The 12,177-nt window shown below is 45.2% G+C and overlaps 1 protein-coding gene across 2 annotated transcripts in view; it reads right to left on the bottom strand.

The window, feature by feature from the left end:
- DUSP22 (dual specificity phosphatase 22) overlaps nt 1–12,177 on the bottom strand; it is a 99,992-nt gene that overhangs the window by 60,122 nt on the left and 27,693 nt on the right. The window contains exon 2 of one of the 2 annotated variants that reach the window (XM_075585810.1): nt 1,947–1,980. The exons of the other annotated variant lie outside the window; for it this stretch is intronic. Coding sequence (XP_075441925.1) covers nt 1,947–1,980 — 34 coding nt within the window. The remainder of the gene's footprint in view (nt 1–1,946; nt 1,981–12,177) is intronic. 2 annotated transcript variants of the gene reach the window in all.

Here is a 12,177-nt window from a genome sequence, read left to right as displayed (position 1 = left end):
TCCGCGGTGATATGGGGAAATACATCAGGACAGGCTTCTAGGGACATACCCAGTACGCACTCACGGTGACAGCGCCTCCATCTATTGCAGGCCCCAGGATATGGGGTGGAATCCCTGGAATAGAACATCCCCCTCAGGGATGAGAGATTCCAGTTTCAAAACCGCTTCTTATAATCAGGAACACTTTATTGCACCAACAGCATACACTGGAGCAGCATACACAGCAGTACAGGAACACAGTAACACAGGAGTTCTCCCTCAGGATGACCCTGGCCTTTCACTCCCAGTCAGGGCCCTGGAAGCAGGCCTAGCTCTTCCACTACCCCCTATCAGAGTAGTGGGAACAGTCAACCCGCCTCTCCCCTAAGGGAGGGCCCACAGATTGGCAGAGCCCTGCACAACTGGGTTTGGTGACTGAGCTCCTCTCAGGGTAGGAGCAACTGATCTAATTCAGGAAGTGCTTCTCCCTAAATCACATTCAGCAAGAGCCCGACCCTGTCCCTTATTGGACACAGACAGAACTGCACTGCCTTATCTGACTCAGAGAGCTGCAGTGAGTGGGGAGAACCCATGATTACTCCTGGCAACTTACCCTTACTAAGTATTACTGCCAGGAGGAGAAAGAACAATAGCCCCAAAACTACCCAGGGCTACAATGGTCTTAAGCCTAGGGCAAAATATGTCCCAAAGTGCAACATTGCCCTTGAGTTTAAAAGGAAATTTTTCGTACAATTTTCAAGTCCTTCCATGCCAGTACAAATAGATGAGGAATTAGGCCTCTGAGCTGGGAGCTCTCAACAAATCAAAATGAACAGTCAACATTCAACCACCTAGCCCAGCCAAGAAACCAGAAACAGAAAGCCCTGGACTCGTAAGGAAGGGCGGCATGACTTAAGGCCGAGGGGCCCCTCCCCAAAGGTGCTGTGATGTCAGGCCATGGGGAGGGGTTAAGTAAGGCAGGGGTGCGCAAACTGTGGGGGTGCGAGATTTGTTTTGGGGGGCGCAGCGGTTGCAGAGGTCGTGCACTCTTCCCCAATGGCCGGGGAACTGCACGAGGCCTCTGCAACTCAACTTACCGAGAGTCAGCCGGCTTCAGGATGCGTGACCATGGCAACGTGACGGCAAATCACGACCCAGGTCACTTAACGCCACAAGACCTCGCTGCATCATTTGACGCAGCACCGAGGTAAGGGAGGGCACGAGAACCGAGGAGAGCAGGCAGGGGGGCGCAGCAAGAAAAGTTTGCGCAACCCTGAAGTAAGGGATACTTAGGGAAAGGGGGAGGGATCCTAGCTTCTTCTTTCTTCTAGGATCTACTAGAGCGAAGTCAGATTTTCCTGGTTCCTGATCCTTAGCCCAATTCCCCATTCATTTGTACTGATATAGGAGGGACGTAGAGAGAATACTGTTTGTATTTCATCTAATAATAACCAATTGCCAACTACAAAGATCAAATCATTGTACAATGCAGACGCTACCACTTACAATGGAATAAATCTGTTTTAGGTGAGGAGTGGTGTAATGTCACAAACTACAGAAAATGAAACAATTTCTCTTCATGACCGTTTTCCCACACTAACACACGATACAATACCATGTGTGTGGCATGTCAAAATGATATAATATATACTGTAGTAAACCAGGCAAAGAACTCCAAACCGCTGTTCCAATCTTTCAGCAGTAACGTGGGCAGAGGTAATCAGATCCATATAACGGTCGATCACATATGCACACGGTAAACTTGACAAAGATACCAATGTGTTCGTGCTTCCAACAGTATTTCCTTTGCCAATTCTGCAATGCGTTGTAGCCTGCTACAGCAGCAAATGGGTTTGTAACCTCACATCTCCGCAATACAACAGTGGGAAATGTTTAAAGGAGGAGCTCTTTTTTGCCAGTGCACTCAGTAGTCAAAAAACATTTAAAAAAAAAAAAACTAAACATACCTTTAAAGTTTCCAATAAACAAACCAGGAAGAATCTGTGGGGAATAAAACAATACCGTCAGTAACATATTTTCACACTTGTAATAGTGCTCTCAATACTCTGAGCTACAATATACTTGTGCATTATGTACTGTATCTCCACCATCACTGCCTTGGAGAAGTTATAGAATTAAAAAAGCAATGTGCCTGGGGCGATTTTTAAAAGAAAACTCCCCTGATTTTTTTTATATGTACAGTACACACACAACACTTATTAAGGTTATGGTGGGTAAAAAAGTGACAAAAACCCTCCACAGTAAAGCATATAGCAACTGTAAATATTACTGTATGTTCATTTGCATGTCTTAGACAGGTCTGCAACCCTGTCTTTCACCATTATCGCCCAGCACACAGCACTTCCACTGCAGCAAGGGATTCTGGGAAATGACATGCAAATGCCACCTTTTGTCTCAAGCGCATATGCATGTCATTTCCCAGAATCCCTTGCTGCAGTGGAAGTGCTGTGTGCTGGGCGATAATGGTGAAAGACAGGGTTGCAGACCTGTCTAAGACATACAAATGAACATACAGTATATATATATATATATATATACATACACACACACACACACACACACACACACACACACACACACACACACACACACATATATATATACACTCTATCTTTAAAAAAAAATCTTTAAAGAGCAGGACATGCTGAGGAGTTGTCTTAACGGGGAACGGGGTAGGGAGGGGTTGCTTATTGAACTTATGACTTGACTTATAATAAGCACAGCATGTAAAATTAGACATTCTACAAACAATAGGTTGCTCCTGTCTTCGGGTTACATGCTTTCAAAATGACTATATCTTTAGTCTCAATGGATTTTATTTGCTTAAAACATGTACAGCTCAACACCATTATAACGCGATCCGTTACAACGCAAATCCGCTTATATCGCGATGCAAGCGTGGCTCCCAATTTTCGTACAGTATGTATGAATACTTTACAACACGATTATTGATATCTTAAATACTTTATTGTACAATGCATACAATTGTGCCTTATTTCTAACGCGATCCGCTTATAACACGGTGTGATTCTTTGGACCCCAAGCACAGCGTTATAAGGAAGCATAGGCACCTTTGAGTTTTACTTGAAGGAACTATTTCAGGTGGCTTTTTTTTAAAGTTTCCTTAAATCAAGATTATGGGTCATATCTACAAAGCAGTGCTCCGCGTAAGGCACCTTCTCACACAGCTTAATAAATATGACTCTTTATAGCTGATTCAAGTGACTGGGCTTTAAGGTGTTTGGCATGGAAGGTGTTTTATGGAGAAACACTGCAGAATAAATATTGCCTCTCTCTTGAATGGGGTCAGAAGGCGTCTTCCAGCAATGTAAGAGTCTTAGGCCCGGGCCATAGAGGTGTGGGGAGAGCGGAGGCGCGCTAACGCTGAGGCTCGCCTGCTTCAGTCAGCGCGATTGCACGGACTTGCAGGCGAGCCAGCGTGCGCGAAGGGAGCCGGGGGGAGGTGGTTGGAGGCGGGGCAGTGACGTCGCTGGGCCAATCGCCCGCGACGCACTGACGTCAATGTCGCGGCGCCGACGTCACGGCGCCGTGACGTTGACGGGTGCTGTGATTGGTGGTTTTTAGCCGACAGCGCGCTGAAAAACAGTTTGGCGCTCGGCTGAAACCTCCAACTCTTCAGCACGCCTGCGGACGCTCGCGTGAGCCCCCTCTCAAGGCATCCTCATTGAGGATGCAGGGGCTCAGCGCGGAGCGTCCGCACGCCTCAGCACGGCCTGTCCGTCTATGGACTCGGCCTTAGGAGTAGCACTTCTTAATAAATCAGAAAGGAAAGGATGAGGTGACATCAGAAGTCATAAAAAAGTCATTACAAAATGCAGCTTTATGAAAAACACAATAACACCATATTTCCTGAAAATATTCTTTATTTCTGCTTGTAGTTGGCTCTAGGACAGGAGAACAGGAACTAGGGATTTCTATGTAGAAAAAGATTTCAAATCAACAGTATGTTGCTCGTTGAGATTCCTTCATACTGCAGTTATGTCCATGATCAGGGAGTGTCCCGAACATGAACTACATAAAATCGAAACAAACATATTACTTTGGACTAAAAAAAAAAAAAACTTGTGCAACAATAGTTAAAGTGATACACAAAGTATGGGCGATAGGCAGCACTCCACTGAACCGTAATAGGATGCAACAAAGAGAAAAAGGTGCAAGGGAAAATGGAAGGACCTGCGATATTATGGTCATGCCTTGAAAGTGGCTCGCAGGCTTATACGCTTTGGCCAAAGGGTTAACTAAATTACCCTTTTTTTCAAGAGATATATAGGTATTTCACTGTGTATTTTTGTCACATTGGATGTTGCTCTGGACTTCTATGTTTCTTGTTTGGAACATGGAAGGACCTCAAACCCTCCTTGGTAAGTAACAGGTGGATAGGGAGGTTCCCAGCACTCAAAATACTGAAATAATGACAAAAAAAAGGTTTGAATACCAATTGAAAAATAAATTGTATTGTTACCACTTCATGATGCTGCACACAGTGCCCAGTAATAGGCTGCAGGGAGCCTGAACAGTCAACAAGATTTGTACAAAATGAAAGGAGGGATGGGGAAGGGGGAACAAATAAAGCAAGAAAACAAGACAAAAACGGGAAAGGGAAAACAAAATATGCGTAAATCAATAATGGGATGGAGGAAACAAATATAAGGAGTATTATCAAATTTTTTTTGTCATTATTTTAGTATTTTGTGTGCTGGGAACCCCCCTATCCACTTAATACTTAAAGTGTGCAACGGTGGTAAAAAACAAACAAACAGGGCCTTCAGAAAAATAGTCCACATTTCAAAGTCCAATCGTCTGCATCGCCTGTGTGAGCGCGCGCGTGCACGCACACACAATCAGTGGGATTAGTGAGGCAGGACACACACACACACACACACACACACACACACACACACACACACACACACACACACACACACACACACACACACACACACACACTTCCTCTAGCAATACTGTAGCAACATTTTAATATCCTCGCAACAGGGTCAACAAGCAGAAAAGGAATGCTTTTAAATCGTCACAGTATATATGTGATTAATTGCTGGCTGACACGGAGAAAGCTATTTTGAGGACTTGATCTTGTAATGAGTACACAGCTGAGGGGCGTGTACGGTATGTGAAAAGAAAAGACAGGACCGAAGAGAGGGTCAAATAACCCAGAAGAACCATCAATAGATACAAGCTTGATAATTACCATGCAACTATATTGCACGATATAAAGTCATCTACACACTGGGATACAGCAATAAAACAAAAGCATAGGTCTCACATTAATATGTCTGTTCTTTATTCAACAACACCTAATTCAGTTTTCTAGTCAAGTTTTAAGAGCTGCTATAAGGAGCACGGGCGGTCCTCGGTTATCCGACGGCATCCGTCCCGCAAGCCACCGTCATATAGCAAAATGTCGGTGAGAGCTTTGTAGGTCAGAGCTAGGGTTTTAAGATTGATTGTAGAGGATATGGGAAGCCAGTGTAGTGATTTGCATAGTGGAGCAGCAAAAACGGAAATGAGTAAGGTAGATGAGTCTGACAGCAGCATTTTGGATGGATTGGAGTTGGATAAGCGAACAAGAGGAATGCCAACTAGGAGAGGGTTGCAGTAGTCAAAGCGGGATAAGATCGGTGAGTGAAATAGGATTTTAGTTGGATCATGAAAGGGCGTACGTATCCTAGCGACATATCGGAGGCAAGACTTCGTGAGGGACTGAATGTGAGGAATGAAGGAGATTGCAATCAAAGATAACTCCTACACAGTGGGTTTGAGTTGTTAATGAGATGGTGGTGTTGACTGTGAGAGAGTTTGGGTGTAGTGGTGGCAGTGGAAGAGTGTATTCGTTCTGTTTTGGACATGTTAAGCATCAGGTGAATGTGGGACATCCAGGAGGAGATTGCAGAAAGACAGTTGGTGACACCGGACAGGAGAGAGGGAGAGAGATCAGGGGGAAAACGGTCAATTTGGGTTTCATCAGAATAGAGATGAAACTGGAAGACAAAAATTGTATTAGTTCACCAAGAGAAGAGGAGTAGAGTGAGAAGAGCTGAGGGTCAAGGACAGAGCCTTGTGGGACCCCAACAGAGATGGGGAGTGAAGAGGAGGAGACATCAGAGAATGAAACACTGAAGGTGTGGATTGATAGGTATGTATTCCAGGAGGCCACGTCACGGAAGGCTCTATAAGGCTGCGTCACGAAAGCCAATGGAGTGGAGAGTGTTCAGGAGAAGGCGGTGATCAACAGGTCGAAGGCAACAGAGATCCTGGAGAATCAGCAAGGAGAAGTGACCCTTTGAATAGCTGTGAGTAGGACATTGATCACTTTTGTTAGTGTTGTCTTGGTGGAGTGTAGAGGACAGAAAGCAGATTGTAAAGAGTTAAGCCGGGAATTGGAGGAAAGAAAGGGAGTCAGGCGGTTTTATACAAACCACTCAAGTAGCTTGGTGGTAAAGGGGAGAAGAGAGATAAGGTGGTAGTTAGAGGAAGCATAGTCATGAGAAGGTTTCTTTAGAATGGGAGTAATGAGTGCATGTTTAAAAGAAGATGGGAATGTGGCAGAGCGGTGAATTAGGGTGTCGGTTAGTGTGCAAGAGAGGGCAGAGTACCAAGGGGGCAGGTTGGAGGGCGAGGTAATGAGGAGCGTGGAGATCTCATCCTCAGTCACAATGGAAAATGAGCCGAGGGTGGATTTGGGTGCACAAAGAGAGGTAGGTGTTGTGTGTGGAACTTGAAATGGATATGTCATGTCTGTTTGGCTTAATCCTGTCTGTGAAGTAGGTGGTGACGTCTCAATCTGTGAGGGTAGAAGGGGGTGCAAGTGTAGTTGGGCAGAGAAGGGAGTTGAAGGGAGTTAAGCGTGGCGAATAAGCGTGGAGGGTTAGAGGACAGTTTGTATCTGTGAGGATTCGCCATCCTGGCGGTCGCAGACCACCTCCTCACCCCAACAAGCCTTCCGTGACGGACACTTGGGATGCGCGGTTTCGTGGTCCCAGTATGCGCACGTGGACCTTGCACGTCCTGATCCCCTGCCTGCGAATTCGGACCCCGCGCCCCTCTGACGCACCACGGGTGCATTCGGCCAGCTTCCCTGCTGACACACTGTTCATGCCCCGCCCCTGCTCTGGTGAAGGTCAGGACCGCCGTGGGAATGACACGCGTTCTCGGCTCTGCCCCCTGACCTCAGTGACACGCGCAGGTCGGCGAGCGATTGGTCCCGCCCCCTCTTGCCCTAAGAATCAGCGTGGGAGTGACGCGCACTCCAAGCTCCGCCCCTTGGCCTCCCCGATTAGGCTGCATCATAGGGCACACCTGTGTCCACCAGCAGCCTATCGGCGCTTACTTCCTGTTTCCACCCTGGCTGGCTATTGGAGGCTCCGCCTTTATATACCTTCAGTCTGCTCTCATTCTTTGCTGAGCATAGTCTTGCTGCATTCTAGCTCCAGACCTTGCCTTGCTGATTAACCTCTTGTTGCCTGACCCTGCTTGTCTCCTTGATTCCACACTTCTCTCCTGATCTGGCTTTGAACGACCCTTCTCCTGTCTCCAGTCCTGACCTAGGCTAAGTACTCCAACGATCCGATATTCTCCAATCCTGAACCTGGCTACGTACCCCGACAATCCGCTACTCTCCAACCCGAACTTGGCTACGCACTCTGACGATCCGCAACTCTTCGCTCCTGTACCTGACAAGTACTTTGACCATTCTCCTATCTGTAATCCTGACCTGGCTTGAACGACTACTCTACATCCTAGGCGCGCCCGCATGGCTGTGGGTCGGCGTTAACCAATTCCTTACGTCAGCACCGCGGTCGCGCTTCGTTTGTGGTGAGCTACGCGTTACAGTATCAGTGAAGAAAAGTAGGTTTGCTTGGCATGGGCAGTGCTATATGACGAAAGTATGAATTTATAGTGAAAGTTTGCTTCAGAGCAGGATTTCCTCCAGTAATGCAATACATTCATCTTCACACAGGTATTGTCCAAGTTATAAAGCCATGCAAATTGGATTTTTGCAGGGTTTTGTAACAGTTACTGGAACATAATAAAATAGTACATATACTGTTGGCATTATTGTGTATAGATAAGCATCACTTTCTCAGATGGTAAAATAATGCATTTGGCCTTGAAAGCGCATGTACATCAACATCATTATCTATACTAGGGAAGTGTAGTAACCCACAAGTGTTACCAGCCATATTAATCAAGTCACAATCTTTCTACAAGTGACAACGAGTGGTTTTTGTTCAGATACAGTGTAAAGCACAGTCAGATGCTAATATAGTCAATGAGTTAGTCATTTGGAAGGTAACATTGGTTCAAGATTTGCTACTATGTGTAAACAAATTACTGTTTTGACAACCATAAATACTGTTCAAACGTTGAAGTATTCTGGTCATTCATTTCATAGTGTAATCCAAAAAAAAGGAGTTATACTTCATACAGTATATACGTTTGATAGAGATTTGTAACCAGACATGCTATAAAACTCACATTTAACCGTTTCAGTGCCCGCGGTACCAGAGTGCCACGGGACTCCCCATCATGTAATTGTTCCTGGAGCAATCAAGTGACACGGTTCGTCCTTGGGTGGAGGGAAGTCCACTCCTGTTTCCATCAGGCTGCCCAGTCAGCCTGATTGCACCCTAGAAAATTAGCATTTGTCCATGGTATGTCATACGGGCCCCTGGCGTTCCAGGTATATCATATTAAGGTCACTGAAAAGGTTAAGCAGATGCCACGTTGTACCAATAGAGAAAACCCTATACTATAGAAAGTCACACTGCTGTTTTTAAATAAGTAAAAGAACATATAAATAGGTCTTGCCAAAAACGACTATACAACCTTACCGTAGGTTTTTTTCTATAAAGTAAAACAGTTTAACAAACACAACAAATATTTTTTTTTTCTGTAGATACAAGTATGTGTGCATGTCTAAGACACTATATTTATTTTTCTTGTATATAAAAAAAAATAGGTTTACCGGATATTCTTGATAAACAAACCCACAAGGCAGTTCTAATTATTGAAAAACAAGGATTTCAAAGGATTTCTAAAGAGTTATAAATAGAGAATGAGAATCCTTTAAAGCCCTATCTTACATGTGTTTTTTTTATTAATCAGTTCTGTACTATGAGAAAATACTTGTAGCATTTAGAGGCTCTTGGGACTCACTATCCCACTGGACCCCTGGCTGTTCCTTTTGGGCAGACCAGATGATGGGGCTCACCAGAACACAAAACAAATTAGTAGCGCATTTCGCAACGGCGACGAGGTGCGAGATCGCAGCATTACGGAAACAGATGGAAATGGGGGTTAAAAAACCCCCAGCCGAATCATTGATTACAAGAGAACGGATCGATCGGCAACTTTGCTAATCACTTGTCAGTGTGCAGATTGTATTGAAGCACATATTGAACGGAATTATTACAGTATTTTATTTAAGTCAGCTTGAGCTACAGCTTTAATGAACTTTAAAAATAGTCCAGAAAGATTGAAAGTATCAGTTTGTAGCACGATTGCTACTGTAAAAGATTAAAATGCTTGCAAATTGAGATAACAGGGTTAATATTCATCTTCTTCATAGAGGTTGTAAAATGTACTTTAATGGCAACAATTTCCAATGTGATACGCAGGAGTGCTGGTTGTAACATTAAGACAGTAATACCCAAAATGAGATTACATGACATTTAATATAGAAACCTGAATATAGGTCATTCTCGCTGGCGCAAAACAGACGAGGGTGTCCCCAATCTGTATCCAAGGAGCAATTCTTCTGTTTGAAAAATTCAGATGTCGTCCAATCTAATCCTCATATGTTAAAACGGGAACAAAGAAAGGACATGGCATAATACGGACAAGATATGCTGTACACCTTTCCCAGAATCGGATTTAAAACTCATCTATAGTGTGTCTTTCAACCAGTGTGTAGTATTATTTATAGTGGTCCCACTATCTCCACTTTCTTTGAATCAAGGATAAAGCGACTTGGCTATTTGCTAGCTGAATCGCTTCCCACATAAAAATAGAAAGGAATCTGGAACAGTAGGGCGGGTTCCGTTCCAGGCCGCCGCCGTAAAGCAGAAATCGCCGTAAAGTGGGGCCCTACTGTACTGTATTGAACCTTTGAAAACAGAGATGCAGAGCTGTAAACAGACTGCTTCGCTGACAAATGGCATCTGACAAGGAGTTGCGCACGCACTAAAACTGTTGTTTTAAAAAAGCTGGATACTTTGCTGCTGTGCACACCATGCTGAAAATCGCCGGAAAAACGGAACAAGCACCGAACGTAATGAATATGGGTATATATTAGGAAACGCCGTATGAGTGGACGCTGTCAAGCGGAGCACCGTAAAGCGGGGCCCGACTGTGTAGTATGTCTTGATATTTAATAAAAACAGATACAAAATAGGTATCACAATCACAAATTGAACTAGCTGTTGGGGCTGAGAAGTTAGTGACTCCGGTCTGATCCAGTTGGCGTTTTTCCTCCACCACTACTTTCGCCTCCCTCGGCGGACCGCCAAGCCTTGCTCGCGCCGGCCAGTGACGTCACAGAGTCCCAGCAAGAACTCAGGCTAGCTTCCCTTCCAACTTGGGATGATTTTCGGCTGGAACCCCAAAACAAAACGCTCTCACCCTACGCGTTTCCCAACGACTACATGTTGCTTCTTCAAGAGTCATGTTCTGATTAGCAGGAGGAGTTATTTTATAGTCCCTCAGGGGTTAAGAGTGTAGAGGGAGAAAGGGGGTGGCCCGGGATTAAAGGGATTGCACCCCATTTGGCCATCCACTGACCTCACCAGGGAGACAAGGGGTTAACTGGGCTGAGACCCAGAAATGTGATTTAACCCTTGTTATAACATGAAAATGTATATTCCCGTTCCCATGTTTTATTGTTATATCAGTGTCTGCATCACACACACACACTAGGATCCATCCGGGAGTACAAGGGTTAATAGTTCTTTAATGATTATAGCCCTTTGTGTAATTTTCCCGCCTTTTCAGGCACCATTTTGCAGGGTCCCATAGGCCGCCATTAGGGCTCAATGCATTCTAATGGCGAATCTTCAAAATAGAAGAACAATGTTCTATGATAGTGCTACTAATGACCAAGGATAATGACGGTATAAACAATCTTGATTGAAGAAGGCTAATAAACGGTAGGTTTTATACACAAGTGAGTACTGGGGTATGAAGGTGGGCGTACATTAAAGACATGTAGATATAGTCCTGGTGAGTGGTGTGGACAGAGCTATATAAACCCTACCACATCACTCCCAATGAGGACACAGTCTATGACCACCTAGAAACACCCGTCTAGTACCTCCCAGTAATTGCAATAATGCAAAAAACTCACGTGAACCATGCCCGTTTTCTCCTGGATGTGCGTGCTTCTGCTTGGTAGAGAAAATGTTCTGGTAGCCACAGGATGCGGTGATACAGAGCACAGCGGAAAGACAGGACTCCACAGGACAGCAGCGGTGCAGAATAAAAAGTTCCTTTATTAACACGTCATGGTGCAGACAGGTGTGGGTGCAAAGTCTCCTCCTCTTACGCGTTTCACGCCGCACAGGCGTGAAACGCGTAAGAGGAGGAGACTTTGCACCCACACCTGTCTGCACCATGACGTGTTAATAAAGGAACTTTTTATTCTGCACCGCTGCTGTCCTGTGGAGTCCTGTCGTTCCGCTGTGCTCTGTATCACCGCATCCTGTGGCTACCAGAACATTAATGGAGAATCTTGCTGTTTTGGTCCTGTTTTCTGTGAAGACCAGCAGGTGGCGTCCGAGAGGAGGAGCGGCGGTTTCCCATTGTAAGTCAATGGGCCCATTGACTTCAATGGAGGTTCCTCGACGGCCCTTTCCAGGAACGAGTTGGCTGCCGTCCAAACCGCAAAGCGGATACAATTTCTAAAAGAGAGCTTTGATCACTTAGCAGTGAAGTTCAATGTTAAGTGGCGTGGGAATAAACAGTTCTAGAGCACCTAGAAATAAAATTCTTTTTGCCCCTAGTTCCTAGGCCTCCCCCCACTCGACCACAACCGGGTCCCCGAATCCTGAACCCCTGATAAGGGTCGAACCGAGAAGAGCGGGTCGTGCCATAGGCTCCAATGGCGGCGGCAGAAACAGCTCAAGAAAACGTCTAAGTGTGAAAAGC

This window comes from Ascaphus truei, chromosome 2 (genome assembly GCF_040206685.1).
Source record: "Ascaphus truei isolate aAscTru1 chromosome 2, aAscTru1.hap1, whole genome shotgun sequence".
Lineage (NCBI taxonomy): Eukaryota > Metazoa > Chordata > Amphibia > Anura > Ascaphidae > Ascaphus > Ascaphus truei.
The sequence above is the reverse complement of the archived record's forward strand: the minus strand, read 5'-3'. Positions and strand labels throughout refer to the sequence as shown.